Genomic DNA, 17,208 nt, shown 5'->3' on the forward strand with positions numbered 1-17,208 from the left:
ATTTTATTGATTCTTATATTTTGTCTTTTTATATTCCATATTTACTGTAACGCATTTCGCACAAATGCACTTGTACAGTGAATACACTGCCTTGCTTGTAGACCCCCCCGAAATGGTCTCGCTTTTAAACAACTACTGTAGTGAGTACTCCTCCGCGGCAGAGACGATCTTCGGACTGAGGTTACACCGAAGCGAAGGCAGGAATCCCACAATAGCAGGCGGAGGGTTTTTTTTTTTTTCGAGGCAGAGCTGAGCTGGTGGCTGTTTCAATCAAAGGGAAGGCAGAGGGAAGGGAGGCTCTGCGGAGAGATGTAAGATGGCAGAGCTACAAATGTTGCTAGAGGAAGAGATTCCGGCCGGTAAAAGAGCGCTCGTCGAGAGTTACCAAAACCTTACCAGAGTAGCGGACTACTGCGAGAACAATTATGTCCAGGTAAGTGAGTTGGCCACCACGTTACCCTCAACCGCCTTTTGTCGCGAAAATATCGGGATCGAATCGGCTTGTTGGGACAGGAAATGTGGATAAAGAAGCCGGAACGATCCCCTTCACCCGAAGCCTGGAGCCGTAATAACAGTTCGATGCTTTTAAAGACTGTGGGACATTTATACACCTTGTATCTGTTCAGACCTAGTTATTCCGTTTACACAGAGGGTGTGTCTACTTTTTTTTTTTTTTTCAATTATTACACTGGGTCGGTTAAAAAAAACTGCTTCCACTCTCACTGCCGATAGGAAGGCCTGTGTTTTACAGCAGCAAGTTTTAGCTGCTTTAAAAAAAAACAAAAAAAAAACTACAACATTTTATTTAATTTCAAAGTCACCAACGAGAAAGTTACTCCAGTTTGCATAACTACATTTGCGGGAATCTGAATGTCACACTACTAAGTCTACATGCATATTATAGTAGGGTAGCAGTCCATTGCATTCCATAAGGTCATTAAACTCACCATTTAATACCACAAAAAGTCCCCATTGGGATATAACAGTAATGCTACAGTGGAGGTATAGTGTCTACATTATGGGCTGCTGAGCACTCAGTGCAAGTGCTGTAATGTCAGCGCATGGCTTTTATTGTTGCTGCATAATTATTCTTTTTTTTAACCATTAAACAACTTATTATGTCACATTAAAGAATAATATATGCAGCTTGTTTTGGCCAGACTTAACGGAGAGAATAGCTTATTTAAGATAATTTGGCCGGCAACGAGGGAGGACTGTAAAGTCTTTGTTAGTTGGTCAATGAAGGTTGGAGGTATTGATTTTTCTCAACTTATTCATGAGAACAGAGCTTCCTTTAACCTATGCCAGACTATATATAGGGCTTTAATTCAGCGCTTTGCTAGTTTTGTAATGTTGTGAAAGCTCCTGTGTTTAAAAAGAAAAAAGGGAAAAAAAGCAGTTTTAATATTTTCACGTGCCATTTGAATGACTGTGGAACTATCCGCATGACCACAGATGGCTTTTATTTTTATTTTTTAAACAATATATCTGAGCCAGAGAACAAACAGTGACAGTGGTTGGTGAGAAAACATTTTTCCAGCAGGAAGACAAGCCACCATATCAGCTCCAGAGAGGGTGTGTCCACTCCAGCTGTACTCCCCAAGGACTCCCTGTAATTTTGTTTTCTTCCGTGTCCCTCCTCCTCCTCCTCCCCGACGGTTTTGGCGATGTGAGGCACAGTTCTGCAGCTCTCTGCCACTTATAGCCCACACAAACGCGACCGGACAAGAAGGTTGCCATCTTTGTCCCACGTGAGCCGTCCAGCTCAGTGGATGAAGCTCACTTTTGCGCCCCCGCTGCTTTTAAAAGCAAGTACATGTCCTTTTTGTGTGCTCATTTATCGTGACAGCTCACATGCAGCGAAACAAATGACTGTGGGAATTTAGCTTGTTGTGGAACTTGTTTACCACAACAAACTGTAACATGAGCTAGAAGTGTTGCAAACTGATTTCCCACGACGTAGCATTGAGATCTCGTGTTAAAGCAGAAACAACAGAATTTTTAGTTTTTTTGGGGGGACTTTGGAGTGAATCTTTTTGCAGCATAAAACTGTCTTTTGGAAGCTTTGAGGATATGGATATTGAATTCCGAAAGAAATATCCGTGACAGAGATTGTGTAAAAGCTACCACAAGTTGGCGTTGAATGTCTGTTTAGTTTTGTAGTTGTCTTGGTTCTTTATAGACATGAAGAAGTGATGAAGTTGTTCTTTGAGGTAATATTTGAGAACTTTGGATTCTTTTGGTACTGTTTTCTGCTCTGGCTACAAACGTGAGTAGTTTTTAAAATGTAAAACAATACCCGGCTTTTATTTTGAAGGCAAATAATGTAATGTAATGATGATTTGCCAGGTTACATTTTTGCTTATTATTGACTTGTTTTTTAATTCTCACAATAAAGCCGTGATAACACCCTATATGGTCCCATCCCTAATTGCAACTAAAATAGGATTAGAAGCAAAAGTAGAAGTGCATCCCTGTCATATTAAGAACCTAAAACATTTAGATTACTGCATTAGTTTTTGTTTTTCTGAAGAAAAAAAATGGGTACAAGTAGGGCTAGAATTGGATGTCAAAGTGTAAGGTGGATTTAGTGTCTTATAAATTTGACCACTTTAGTATTAATTGAACATTTTAGTGTGTTTTGAGTCTCCAAAAATAGTATTTGGATCATCAAGGGACTAAAAATCTCTCCAGAGATCCAAACTAATGAAATGTCATTATAATTTAGCTGTGGATGAAGTAGTGGTTGGTACACGGTGTTTCTGCTAAATTTTATTGTTCTGCTTCCTGAGTCCAACCGATTTGCGATTCTGTCCTTGTTTTAAAGCGCTGACGTAAAAAAAAGAAGAAAAAAAAATCAGGATTTTAAGCTTTTCGGCACACGTTGCAAGCTCTGTGTGAAGCGAGCGTCGGACTAACGGTGCACTTTTCATAATCCCTGGCTGTCTGCTGCAGATACTCCCTCCCTCTGATAGAAACACACACAACAAGTACCGCGCAGACCACGCACACGTCGACATGCCTCAGCTTGACTCGGCTCGTCCTTTTCAGCGCTCGTCCTTCACGTTTCCGTCCGCTCCTCGTCATCATCTCCTCCTCCTCTCTGTTGTTGTCATGGAGTCCGTGGTGTTGTGAATGTCAGTGCGGCTCGGCAGCCTGAAGCAGATGGTGAAAGCTCTGTTGAACCAAGGACAAATCGCTGCCCCACTTTCTCAACTTGATAGGGACTTTTGTTTGTCCAAGAGAGTGTGTGTGCGTGTGTGTGTGTGTGTGTGTGTGTGTGTGTGTGGTACGTGACACATTGACAGGTCAGAGTTATGTTTCCTGTTTGCCCTAACGACTCCGAGCACCGACTCCCTGGAAATGCGTTCTCTCTGTCAGGAAGTGGTTTCATAATGGAGCCAAACGCCCTTTAAATGAGCCGGAGTTTTTGTGTTTTAATATTTCTGTTTCATTAGCTGGAAAAAAAACAAAACAATCCTCGCTCCCCCCTTAAAGTGTATTTTCACTCCCTTTTTTTTGTGTAATGGATGCAAATCAGTTTGTTTAACCTCTGTGACAAGGACGCGTACACTGTATGCAAAGTGGGCCACCTGGCCATGTTGGCAGCACACTCCAACACGGCTGTTCACTACTTTGATGAACACAGCGACGCTATAAATCAGGTTCTATCAGTTGTGCTAAGGCGGAGTTTGATTCGTTTGACTGATCCATGAATTCTTGTATGGAGAATTGAAGTTGTATTTATCCGTGGCTACTTCCAGATTGTGGGAATTTTCAGCCTTTCGTTGTCATGTGATTAAGACAAAACAAGCATTCGTTGTGGGCTCAGAGAATTTTGATATTTGGGCATTTATTTTTCATATTTAACAAAAAAATGAATTACATTATGTTAATATGAATTGATTGTTGCAGCTCTAGTCATTCCACTTGTGCCACTGAAAAGCATCCTTATGTTTTACTTTTTAAAAAAAAAACCTTGTCAAAAAAGCAAGGAGAAGCTCCGATAACAACACACACAGAGGGAGAGCGGCTTCATGTTCTGCTCAGTCCACTCTTCTATCTTTACAGAGCAAATAGCTGATGATTTTGAGGATGCAACAATACACCATCATGTTGGTCATTCATGTCTTTGAAAATTGATTGCACTGTAACTACCAGGACTAATGGAGGGGCAGGTTGAATAAACAGTACCATGGAATAGGGAAATGGAAGTAAGCTATATGGCAAACCAAGAGGTCATACACCGGATCAGACGCAGTGTTGCAAGCTCAGGACATGTGACTCTGCTGAGCCAGCATGATGCCCACTCAGGGTTTTTAGTTCCACTCCAAAATTAGCAGTTTTGAAATGTGATCCGATATGTCGTAATCAATGCAGGTAGCATCCTGGCTATCGAAGCGATGGTGCCCGGTACACCATGGTCATATAACCTTGGTGTACCCGTCCCAGGTGAATTAATGCGAGTTCTAATGTGAGCAGGTGGCACTTTTTCTCTTTTTTTTTAACACACTTCTGTCTCTCTGGGTTACTTGAGTCCTCGTTTCCTGTCCTTTCCCCCTCACTCTCTCTGTCCCTCCCTCTCTCTCTGTCTGGAGTGGCCTGGTTTTTCTCCCAGCATGCCGAGGGCCTGGCGGCTCTCGGCCTACCAGCCGGGCCCATTCATCCTTTCTGACCACCTGTCACTCCTTCCCCCTCCACCGACTGGGGCTGGTTTGGTTCGGACTCTTGGACTGATCTGTTGCAGTCCGGTTGGAGCGTAGGAGTTTCAGACTATCGGACGTTTATCCACACGTTTATCTGTTTGTAGTTATGGATGGGATGATATAGCATTTCGTGGATCGCAATAAAAAAACACAATATGTTGATCGGGGTGAATTTTCATTATCAGGATAATTCTAAATATCTTCAAGAATGACTCGAAAAAGCTGCTATGCATGTGCTATGATTTATGATCATCCTGTTTTAAGATAATTTGATCGTTTTTCACAAAGATGATATCGTGAATAGCAATTAATTTAGCGAGGATAATTATGACATGACATTTTCATATCGCTCCGTGCCTCGTTGGATTCATACAGAAGTAGTGTCAGCTTTTTTATGCATCATTCACACTGTTCCGCTTTATTTAGAAAAGTGTGAGTAATCCACCCAAACAAACTGTTACAAGTGACAATGTGACTCAGCAAGAAACCTTTTTTATTTATCAGTATGTTTTAGAACTGCCTGGATGAACCACTTCAGTTATTTAAGAAAGGGTAATGAGTTTTCTCAGACTTCTCCTTTGTGTCTCCTTCCTGAGATACTGAAGGAATCTTTAATTGTGCGCTGCCGGTTCTTCAAGGTCACGTAGACCTTTTGGCCTTTCAGTCAGCCTCCATCTGCCCCGGAGGAATTATGAATTCACGCGGCGTTCTGCTGAGTTTTCTTTAAAGAGCTAAGGGTCGGCTCAAGGAAGGGTTGAAGTTGTTAAGTCTGCAGGTTTTCCTTATTCTTAACACGTTCCAGTGTCACTTTCACTACACTGTCTGTATCTTCAGGTGGCTTGTGTTGGTGATAAACTTATTGAATAGTTTGTTTATGAGATATCCGTCATATTTTTAAGGAAAATGTGTAGTAGCAACATTGATTTTATTGTCACATCATATTTTAGTGCATTTTTAATCTTTTGTTAGCATTTAACCAATATTTATCTTTTTATATTCGTATTATTTTGAACATAAACCGATAACTTTAACGAACATTTCTGAGGGTCCCATAGATCAAGATATTAGTTAAGTTATTTGTCAAATATTTGGCATTTTTGTACAGAAACGTCTTGTTGGGTTGACTGACACCGACACCAAAATATCCGTGTATATATTTAGGAAATCTGTGTGAGTGAGTTCCCATGCGAAGGACAAAATAAAGGGAATGAGCCCCAGTCTGACGAATACTGGAGTTTCTCTGTCATGACGTGAACTGTGTCCTTCACGTGATCATGTCCGATCATATTTACGTCCTCACATTGCAGCAGTAGCAGAATGTGACACGGACACTGGCAGAGTCACCGCTGGGTTTTACCCTCCATCTGTTGCGTGGTACGTCACCGTGTTCCACGGCAGAGGGATCTAAATGACCGACAAGAGTTTACATTCGCGTCGGCTCCTGATCTTTCATGTTATCTCATATTTATTGGGCTCAGCTGTAATCCCAATCAGCTGCTGAATATCAATATGACAACCCACATGCAGCTCTCAGCTGCTTCCTGTCTCACGTATCTCGCCGTATCCAGTCTCTCTACACTCGGTACTGAGGTGTTTTCAAGGGAACCTCCTCCAGCAACACTTGAAAGTTTTGAGACGTATGACATGTTGGAGAATTCCAAACATTCCTGAAAGTTTTTTTTTTTTCCTGGCCCCCCCTCCGGACATGTGGGAGCACATAAACATGCTCGTCAGATGATGTGCAAATCCCAGGGCCGATTGCACAGTGAAAACACGGTGTGGTGTCATAGTGTCAAATGTTCATACATGTTTGAACTGCGTTTTTTTATTTTAATTGCTATGTGAGGAGGTTGGATTTTTGTTGCGGTTCCAAGCTTCAGAGGGGTGATTCAGTGCGTTTTTGATTTGGATATTATGGCTCACTTCCTCAGGTCTTCCATTAGTCATGTCAGGGAGTCGAGAGGAATCCTTTCCTAGTTTCCTATTTGTGCTCCGGCTTCTGGGTGGAGGGCCAGCTACACCTCCTCTAACCTCTGAATGCTTTCTGTCCTCGGGGGAGGAAGTCTGGACCTTTCCTTCCTTGGCCAACTCCGGAAGTTAGCATCCCACTGGTTCCCTCAACAACAAAATTCTCAAAGCGAACTTGTTTCTAGCTAAGGCTGTGTCTCATTTAGACACGCAAAAGCGTCAAAATTCAGACATCTGCTGACTCATTTTATATGGTAGGACAAAACGATAAAAAGCTGCAGCACTCTATGGACCCACTTGTTAAAAAAAAACACACACACACACATTTGCACTTCAGTGGCGGTTGTTGGCCGTTATCTTGCCAGACTGGAAGGGTGACAGAGTAAAATGGAAGTATTTATCCAGCTCAGCGCTTCCAAAACCTCCCATGCAGCCGAGCCACTCTTGTGACTGCCACTCCCTTCTCGCTCCCAAATGAATCGGGCCACATGCATGCTTCCATACAGCATTGGCTCTGTATTTGGGCCGTATTCAAGTGGACGTTTCATTATCTTCTTTGCCTCGGTGCCAAGCTACAGTTTGACTTTGTGTACACAGACCGTACATTCCTCTGCGCTCCCTTTTTTTTTAAGCTGAGGTGCTGACAGACTGTCTACGACTCCCTGGATATTCTGCAGTGTCTTTCAGTCATTACTCAGAGTAGAAATATGAGATAAAGTGCCCCTGGAGCGCTGAAGCTCTCTGGGAGCACACCTCATTCTCTGCATCTGCTGTAGTATCCCACACTCAGGCTCTCCCGTGCTGTGATTTACCCTTTTTACACGGAGCCAGGACGTGTTTTTATCCCCCTCTTGGTCTCAAGTTTTTTTTTATTTTTTACATCTGCTGCAGATGGATGTCACAGAGAGTAAAGGTCCATGGGTAATTCAACAACAAATCTGGATAGTTTGAGGATTTGTGCATGGCCAACTTCTGATGCGTGAACAAGTGAAGGAATGACGGGGGCTTTAAGTAGAGCAGACGGCACTAAGATGCCGCCAGTGGCGATGCAATCAAGTGTCCTCCCAACGCCCACCGCTGACCTCACATCACTGCACAGCTCTGGCAGATAATGCAGTTTGGATCAGTTTGTTCAGAAATACAAAAAAATAAAAACCAAGAAGCTGTTTTCACCATGTTTTTGACATGTTGACTGTGAAGTCACTATTGATCTGATAAGTTGTGGCTTTAGTTACAGTGTGAAATACAAATCTGACAACCTTTTTAGTGGAGGAGATGACTGTAAAGAGTTTATCTGTTACTTGGTGAATAATAAAGTAAAGTTCATGTGGAAATGCATTAACAGTATGAGAAAAGGATTGGACACATTTTAAAAAAATAAATTGGACTCATTGAAAGGCGAAGACTGAACAACGTCACATGTTTTGTTTCGTGTGGAAGCATGGGCCTTGGATGAATCAGGAACCCCGGATCCTACATTTCCCAAAATGCATGTTTTCACTAGATCCTACATGCCTGATACACACCACAAATTTGTAACACAGAGGTTAACTTCTAAACTTGAAGTCAAAAGTTGAGATACGCCCTGATGACATCACCAGGGTTATTTCTTCAGACTTTAGAAAGCTCTTTTTGCTGCTTTTTGGATTGAAAATCACCGTGAATATCAAATTTGTCTACAGCACATTGCCAATTTTATTTTCTATATTTTATTTAAATGGATTCAGCAGCTTGACTAATATTCCAATTCTGAGACACCCTCATGGTGTGAACAACATAAACACAATCTCTGACTTGCAGTCTGATATGTAGACCAGCGGTCCTGCACAGGCAGTCTGTTTGAGTCTCAAGAGTCTCCCCTTGGGATTTTGAAAACGGCACGTCATGGATATATGGCTGTTTTTGTTTGTTTGTTTCATGTATTTCCCTGCAGCTGTTATCCCATCTACCACACTGCACATCGCAGTGTCAGGAGTAGGTGTCTGAGTGTGCACATGAATGAATGTGCTCTCGGCAGATGGCCTTTAGCTCCGAGCCTTCTGGAGGAATCTCTCCTCCTTCCTCAGGCCGTTATCGCACAACACATCTGCTGCTGTGATCGCCGCTAAAAGAAACGTATCCAAAAGGCTCTCTTTGCTAGTCGAGGCCAACCAACGCAGGAGCTCTGCAGGTCAGGAGCTTTTAGCCGTACGGATTGCATCTGGATTAGCTACGCCTTGCCACGGGGAAGCCACAATAAGACACGCGGTGACACGGTAGTTTTCCGTTGTCCGTCTGTCGTCTTCATATGACCAAAGCTTCCCTTTTCTTCTGTTTTTGCCCTTTAACCACTACCGGTAATCATCTCCTCCACCAGGACCGACCCCCTGCTACGGCAGCCTGCTATCACAGCGTAGCGTTGCCCCTCCAGGCAGCGCTCTTTGGACTCGAACTTTATGAGTGAGCAGCGTTGTGGGGGTAGAGAGAGAGACTGCAGAGATCAAACGTGATGGCTCAGTTTGGAGCTTGGCTTTGCCTCAGCCTGTTTGATGTGAGGTGGCTTTCAAGAGTGTGTCATTACCGCAGTTTTTCTGGCTTAGCCACTTTTTGAGAATTTGTGGTGTCAGTGTGTTGTTGTACTTTCAAAATAATCTGATGGAAGAATGGATACGTGGAAAACAAAATCGTAGCTGTAGTTTTGTTATGAGTTGTTGTAGCTTGTGTCAGCCTGTAGCTTGTTTTTTGGGTCTTGTTAGCCTGCTCACTTGCTAGCAGGCTAATTAATTAAACCGGCCTCTGTGTTTTTGTTAACTTTGAATGTTCTTCTACTGAATACATTTAAGAAATAATACACTCAAATGTTTTAAGTATCAAACATTCATGGTCTGTCATCAGAAGCACCAAGTAGTTGCGTTAACCTGCTGGCTAGTTAGCTTCCTTCATCTGAGCTTCTACTAAATACTAGTATTAAACAGTTGTAGCTACGTTAGCTTACATTTTTGCAGCTGTTCTGACTTCTCAAATCCACATCTGAAGGATAATACACTTCCCTTCTGTCTGCTAACATACACAATGTATTCTCAACGCTAATGTTTGCCACATTATTGCTAAATACACAGCTGCTTTTTGTTGATGGTTGCAGTTAGCTGTTAGCTCGCTGCTACAATATTGAACTGTTTGGTGAATTAGTAATGACCATAAACATTGAAGCAACGTTGTCAGTGGAAACATAGTATTTTCCTCATTAAACAGACACAAAGTCTATCGAGCTGGCCAAGTTTGTGACATTCAGAAATGTAGCTGCATGATGTAAATGTTAGCCTCTGTTCTCAGAGCCTCCAATATGGCTGCTGCGGGATGGGTTACATCATCTCAATCCCCCAGAGAGAGTCTGCTATCTGGGGAGTGAGAGTCAGGGTGGGAAAGGGATGCCCTGGCTGCTCTGTTGGCCCAAATCCATCACAAACCTGCTCTGAATACGGGGGCCAGAAGATGGATATGAATGTTATGAGATCTTAACGGTAGCAGGGTTCCTCTTCCATCTTTTATTCATCCATTTTTTTCTTCTCTAATCCCTTTTCTTGCACAGGCACAGGACAAGAGGAAAGCTCTGGAGGAGACCAAAGCCTACACCACCCAGTCCCTGGCCAGCGTGGCCTACCAGATCAATGCCTTAGCCAACAATGTACTGCAGCTGCTGGACATCCAGGCCTCGCAGCTGCGACGCATGGAGTCCTCCATCAACCACATCTCTCAGGTCAGAAATGCACACAGATGACACAAACGCACCACAGAGCGTACAGCTGTGAAGAATGGTACCCCGCACTTTCCACTTCTCTTCTCACTTTCACACAGACTCCGTTATTTTCAAACACAGTACGAGGCCTTCTGTAGTCTCCATGGTTCCTTTTTAGTGGTTGGTATTTGTGTATCAGTCTTGCACAAGTGTCTGACTGGCTGTGTGTTTGGCTTAATGACTGGTGGTCTGTTTGTCTTTCTTCTATGCTCCCGTCGTCTTCAGAGGCACAGACACATTCTAAAAGATTCACCACAATCAGTCTTACTTGCAAATATTGGTCTGCAGTACTAATTACTGAACTACATTTTTTTAAATAAAAGCCTGGGCTATTGATTGCAGTTTTATGTACTGTGATCCAGGATTTTTTTGGCATGAATTGCTCAGCCATATATGGGGTCATTCCTGTGTATTTTTGGACGCCATCAGAGTTTTTCCTCTCCTAACCTTTTTCTTGCTCTAGCATGAGGATTCTGCCATGTGCAGGTAAATCCATCCGCTCATCCAATGAAGGCATTAACAGCTCAGACGAATCGAAGAAAGAGCTACAGCCAGGTGCCATCTCGTGGATTAGAAGTGGGTGGCATTCAACCAACCTGGAACACATGTACAACACACTCGTAGAACAATTCTTTTAAAAAAAAATGTGGAAAACATTGTTCGTGCCGTGGTGGAATGAAGGAAGTAGTTCCTTTTTTTAGTTTGGTCTTTCCCATGTTCCCTATCTGTGCTTTCCCTCTGACGGCACTTTGCTACGAGTGCCAGAAATTCCTTTGCGATACACTGAAGGTCAGATTTTCACACTATTGTGGAGGACTTGAGGGCTTGAGAGGGAGAGAGATCCGGCGAATCAGAGGGAAAGCAGACGGAAATGGGAGACGGATGATGACAAGAAAAGAAAGGCAAGAGAGAGAGACCAAAAAAGGCGTATTTACACTCCTTTTAGGTTTTGAGTCAATATGCTGACAAATGGCATTCAACCCATAGCAAGGTCACAGCCTGCCTCTGTCTCCATGACAACCCCTAGGACCACATCAGAAAAGCACATGAAGGACAGTCATGCATGGTACTTTAGATCAGGAGAAGAAAGCCAGTGCCAAACAGTAAACTCCAGGCGTAGCTTACACTATTTGACCTCTGCCTCTTCTGCAAGTGCTCATCACCGTCCTGTGCATGGGAACTTCCTGCACCATACTTATGCCCACGCTTGTGTACTTCGGGTGTAGCCACTGTGAAGATGAAGTAGATGGTGTCACATTCGGTCAGTCAGCTGATGCTGAAATGTTTCCCCCTTTCTTTTGAGTTTCTTCTTTTTTGTTCTGAGAAATGCAGAAAAGTGATGTTAAACTACGAGCTAATTTTCTTCCAGCGAGAACAACACACTGCACCTCGGATTTCTCTTATTCTCTAATTTGCATAATTTGTCCCTGAGAAATGTGAATGATTTAGCAGCTTTGCCTGGTTAACTCGGAAACTGGGAAATGGAGAATGCATAATGTCCTTCTCCATCTCCATCTAGTTGTTCTTTATGGTTAAACAGCAAGAGGAGAGGTCCTAATGTGTGTGTGTGTGTGTGTGTGTTTTAATAATAAAGAAGCGGGGCTGGGGAGATCTGCAGGAAGTGGGTGTGTTTTATTGCTCTCCACTGTCCGGTTCAGAGGTGCATCATTATCATGTCGCCCTCGCTGCTCATGGATATGAGATTCACGGCGACCCCCGAGGCCGGCGTGTAATGGAGAGAAAAGCCTGCAGCTTGAAGGATATTTGTTTTAACAGTGGAACGGAAGTTTTCTCAGGTGAATACCAATGAAACACGAGCATGATCTTCGAGACTCAAACGATAAACGCCACAGAATTTGCTAGGCTAAAGTTAATCATACCAACTTTTTCTACTTCTCTCCATTCATTCATTTTATTTTTTTTTATTTAAGCCTGTACCCATCCGTGGCTGGGACGAGGCTCTCTTACATTAACGTGTCAGTCAGTGTGTGGTGAGACGTTGCCTGGCGTCGGGGCCTTTTCCTTCGGCTTCACTCTGGTCAGGGTGTGTCTGCTTAGCGGTGACATCTCCCCGACTGGAACATCCCTCTAAGCTGGATGCCAATTGTACTGTGCTGTAATGTAATGCAGCACTTATTATTATTATTATTATTATTATTATTATTTTGCGTGTACTCATGGTTTGGTCCAGTTGTAAGTCATAAGAGCAGTTAACATCTTTCATATATTTTAGTGAATTTAACAACTTCTGCCTTCATAATCTTCAATTAAAAAAAGTGCTTTCAAACTATAGTAAGGCTGCAACCATCATCTGTGAATTAAAATTTACGGGGAGGGGTCCATAAAGTGTTTTTCTGACGTCCATTAAATATTTTCTGCTTTCCTATCCTGTTAATTATTTTTACGACCCTTCAGATTTATCTTGTTTTATGTTATTATTGATATTCAGTGGATGTCAGTGTGACTTCATAAGTGTTTGCCCTTGAATATGTGTGTGCGGTTACAGATGCACAAATATTTGGTGACCTCTCCCTGCTGTCATTGCCATCTGCAAGCCGGCGTCTCTGTGCAGTAATGAGGCGGAAGGGCTGATGGTGAAACAGAGGAGCCTGCAGGGCTTCCACCTTGTGCGGTGTGTGAAGTGGCTGCTAAGAGGCTGCGAACAGGGAGTGCTTTGTTTGTCTGGTCCGGAGAAAATGCCTCGCATTGAGAACTTCTGTGTGATACCCACATAGAAAGGGAAAGAGAGGGAGAATAACAAGGTTCGTGCCATTCAAGCTGCAGCGTCCGTGACCTGATTATGATATTGTTCCCCCCCCTGACATAGATCTGACTTTTAATTTCTCAAATCTGATCTGCACCACGTACGTTTTGTTTTATAAAATTGAGTTATTAAGCTACAAGCTGAGCCGCATTTAAAAAGTTCAAATCTGCAAATTGGCGTTGTAGCCAAGAAAATAAGTACACCATCGTCGTTCACCTGAGAGAGTCGTAGTGTTGGAGCCCGTGGCGGCTCTGTTGAGTGTTATTGTGGAGAATGAGACATAACAGTGGGAGAAAAGCAACTTTATTTGGAGAAACTCTGGCACATACTGAGACTGAAGGGAGTTCAGAGTAACGGGGAGAGGTTCAACTATAGAAACTTTACGTTTTTTTTAATGTTTAACAATACATTCAGCACACAGTTCAGTACGATACACGATGCGGGGGGTCACTGTTTGATGCACATTTCTAGCACACCTGGAATGAAAATAAATAGCAGCAGATAGAGTGACTTCCTGAGTGCCTGCATGCCGTCATGAGGAGAAACACAAACGCAAAACAAAGATCAAATCATTGCCGAAGAATCGAGCACGAAGACGTGAGCTCAAAATAGCCACCATACACATGCTGAGAACTAAGAGAGCTCTTCTATGGGTTTTTTTTTTGTTTGTTTCTTTTTAATGGATGTGATCAAAGTCATTTTTTATTGCTGCTGCTTATTTCTCAGTCTTCTAAATTGTTTGGAACATTATTAGCGAGAACAAATGACCAGTTTTTCCATATCTGTCTCATGGCTGTTAGTCAGGGAGGAAATACTGAGTCAGTCTCAGGCAACAATTTTGGGGAACTCTGCAAACTCTGTGAAGCATTTAAGTGGGAGTCTTTGCAAGACCATACTGGCTATGGTTGGGTGATTTCCATGCATAATATGGGTTATTTCATACAGTCCTATCAAATCTGTCTTTAAATTAAATACTTGACAAATAAAACATACTGAGAATTTTCTTATTTATTCATTTATTTAATGGAGAACTTGACATTTTCTGAGACATTTCACTTAGTATGTACCTGTGATTTGTAGAAAATGCATTGTTCAACTTTGCCAGTACAGCTTGCAATGACATTAAAAGGCTGGCACATCCATTGGGAGCTGGCCAGTTTCCCGATTGATCCCAGTGACCACCTTGATGAAGCAGCAGGCTGGATGCAGAAATCTGTTGCCACGTCTACTGCACAGTCTCTTCCCACAGCTGCACGCTCGACAGAGATGCTGTTAATACAGTTACACAATATTCTTATCTGATCACATGAGTCAGCTCACGTTTTTAGAGTGGGGCGCGTTTTTTGTTGTTTTGGTTATTTTTCACTCCAGGTCTCTTTCCTGGGATGTACAGTTGCATGCTGTTATACTCTCTGTGTGTGTGTGTGTGTGTGTGTGTGTGTGTGTGTGTGTGTGTGTGTGTGTGTGTGTGTGTGTGTGTGTGTGTGTGTGTGTGTGTGTGTGTGTGTGTGTGTGTGTGTGTGTGTGTGTGTGTGTGTGTGTGTGTGTGTGTGTGTGTGTGTGTGTGTGTGTGTGTGTGTGCGCGTGTGTGTGTGTGTGGTGCCACGATAAGAACTACACACTCATGCAATGGCTTTAGGTTGTGTCTGTGCTGCAGTGGTGGCTTTTTGACCTCCCATCGAGGAAAAATGGCATTCATCCAAACAGGAAATGAAGCCTTATAGGTCTCCCTGTGTCTGTGTGTGTCTCTGTCAGTGTGTATGTGTGAGTGTGTCTGTCAGTGTGTGTATGTGTGTGTGTGCCTCCCTCCCTCCCTCCCCATCTTTCCTGCTGAGCCCACTGCTTGCCTGTGTATTTTGCTCCCTCTCCTGCCTCTCCTGGTGGTCTCTCTCCCCTCCCCGGCTGTGCCATGCAGACTTTTATGCATCCATATTTCGTATTTCACTGTTGTATATTTTACACTTAGTCTTCATGCATCCTTCTCTTTACTACTACTTCAGTGGATTATAGTGATTAATCTGTGTGCGTGGCAGACTCTTTTAGCATGATTAAATAGCTGTATAGATAACTCAATATAAAAAGCGTTTGTGCCCCTTGAACGTGAAGCATGGCAGCGAATGCACTAGCATCACGACTCTGTCCTGCAGGACATCGAGGTTAAATGTGAAATGACTGGTGACTGATGTTGCTCAGTGAATCATTAACTTCCTCTCCCCTGCTCTTCCTTTCCCGCTGCAGAGCATCATCATTATCACCGGTGCATTCTTTCCCCCTTAACAACCCTCTGCAATTACATCCACTCATTAAACCTCTGTTCTGCAGATCCTCCCTGTGTTAGAATACTGTCTGCAAATTATTTGACAGCTCCGTTTAAAACGAGGCTGTATAGGATATACCACCGTCCCCATACAGAGGACACGATCTGTAGCAGAGTTTCAGCTCTGGGTGTTTATCTCTACTGTTGTCTGGCTCGCCGTCTGGGCATTATGCAGCCTCGCTCTCAGCTTGTATGTAAACTTCACAGCTCAGTCAGTACGCCGTTTGGCCGCAGCCCAAAAGTTAGATTGCAAAAGACAGCCGAGGTGTTTCCATATGTGCTGTGTTAGCAAACAAAGAGTCGACCTTGGCATGCCGTCCTGACTCCTTTTTTTTAATAGTTTTTCCCTCCTCTGCTGGGAGAGACAATCCCTCCAAGGTTTCACACTCAAAATCCTCATTCAACCTCCTCTTCTGGCTCTCATTAGATGCAACAGAGGAATCAGATTTTTTTTTGAGGGATGTTTAACAAGAAGCTGCCAAACGCAGAACTCCCCACAGGGCGTTTGACCTCCCATTTTTGGCTGTGGATGGAAGCTCCGTCATGCTCCACGTTGCACGAACCGCCCGGAGAAGCGGGCCCCACCGAAGGGCCTTTTGGACGACTGTTTGACTCTCGCAGATGACGGGCTTCAGATGTGCAAGCGGTAATCACGCTGAGAAGCAGACCAGACAAAGAGGCATTAGCTTTGCTCTGACAGGCGTTGTGGCTCGGTGCAGCGGTGGGAGTGTTGGATTGCGCTGCTCCTACAGATGAGGCCGGACGCAGGGAGAAGACAGACGATTGGGAGCTTCGGCAGCCTCGAGGCACAAGAAGCAGGCATGTGAGAGGAAGTTTACTGGTTCAAATGTAGGGGCCCTAGAGCAATGGTTTCTGGGGGATGGGACACTCAGTGGGTCACAAGATCCACTTGAGGAGTCATGAGATGATGGAGGATGAATGAGATGCAGAATCTAAAGATCAATCATCTCAAACATGCAATGTCGGGCTGACTATTGTTCGACACTTTTTTTTTACATCTTACTCTAATTAAGTAAATAATACAAATATAATAGTCAAGAACACAAACTTGTGAAATGTTTTAAGGAAATACAATACAAACCCTTTATTAACAGGAAGTTGAGAAGCATTATACCACTTTCATATCAGGTAAATATGAAGCTACAGCCCACAAGTGTAGCTTGGCACAAATGCTGGAAATGTCCAAAAAACACAAAACCCCAAGATGTCTTAATGATAATAACCACATTTCTCATCTTTATGCATCTTCATCCCCAAAGGCAACCTGTACAGGACTCCTCACCGAGGAAGCTATTTCAGGGAAAACGTAGGCAGTAACTAGGAGCCGACCAGCCAGGTTGAAAGAAAGTGGGCGCAGCAGAAAAAAAAAGCACACTTCAGCACTCGCAGCACTTCATCATAAACGAACTGCTGGAACACATTGAGCATCACAAATTCCTCAAATCCTCTCTCTCTCTCCCTCTCTCTCTCTCTCGTGAAGCGGGGCTTTGCCGAGGACAAGTCATCCTTTTCCCCGGGAAAAAGTAACGGCTAGAAGAAGAGACGTCCACGTCCCCGTCAGGCTGTCTTCACCTGTTAGCGGCTCCGACCGTTCAGATAAATCCTCTTGCTCAGTAAGCCTGAAAACTGAGGTTCAAATGTGTTTAACAGACGTGCG

General features: G+C 43.4%; 1 protein-coding gene across 6 annotated transcripts in view; it reads left to right on the forward strand.

The window, feature by feature from the left end:
- Window positions 1–249: 249 nt before the first annotated feature.
- The window catches only part of abi1a (abl-interactor 1a), a 39,596-nt gene continuing 22,637 nt past the window's right edge, over window positions 250–17,208 (forward strand). For 2 of the 6 annotated variants that reach the window (XM_084034093.1, XM_084034095.1), the window contains exons 1-2: window positions 250–433; window positions 10,243–10,410. In XM_084034093.1, the coding sequence (XP_083890219.1) occupies window positions 317–433; window positions 10,243–10,410 (285 nt within the window). In that variant the 5' untranslated portion in view covers window positions 250–316. The remainder of the gene's footprint in view (window positions 434–10,242; window positions 10,411–17,208) is intronic. The other 4 variants (XM_084034098.1, XM_084034096.1, XM_084034094.1 and 1 more) reach the window with 3 other exon arrangements.

Source organism: Eutrigla gurnardus (genome assembly GCF_963514095.1).
Source record: "Eutrigla gurnardus genome assembly, chromosome: 18".
Lineage (NCBI taxonomy): Eukaryota > Metazoa > Chordata > Actinopteri > Perciformes > Triglidae > Eutrigla > Eutrigla gurnardus.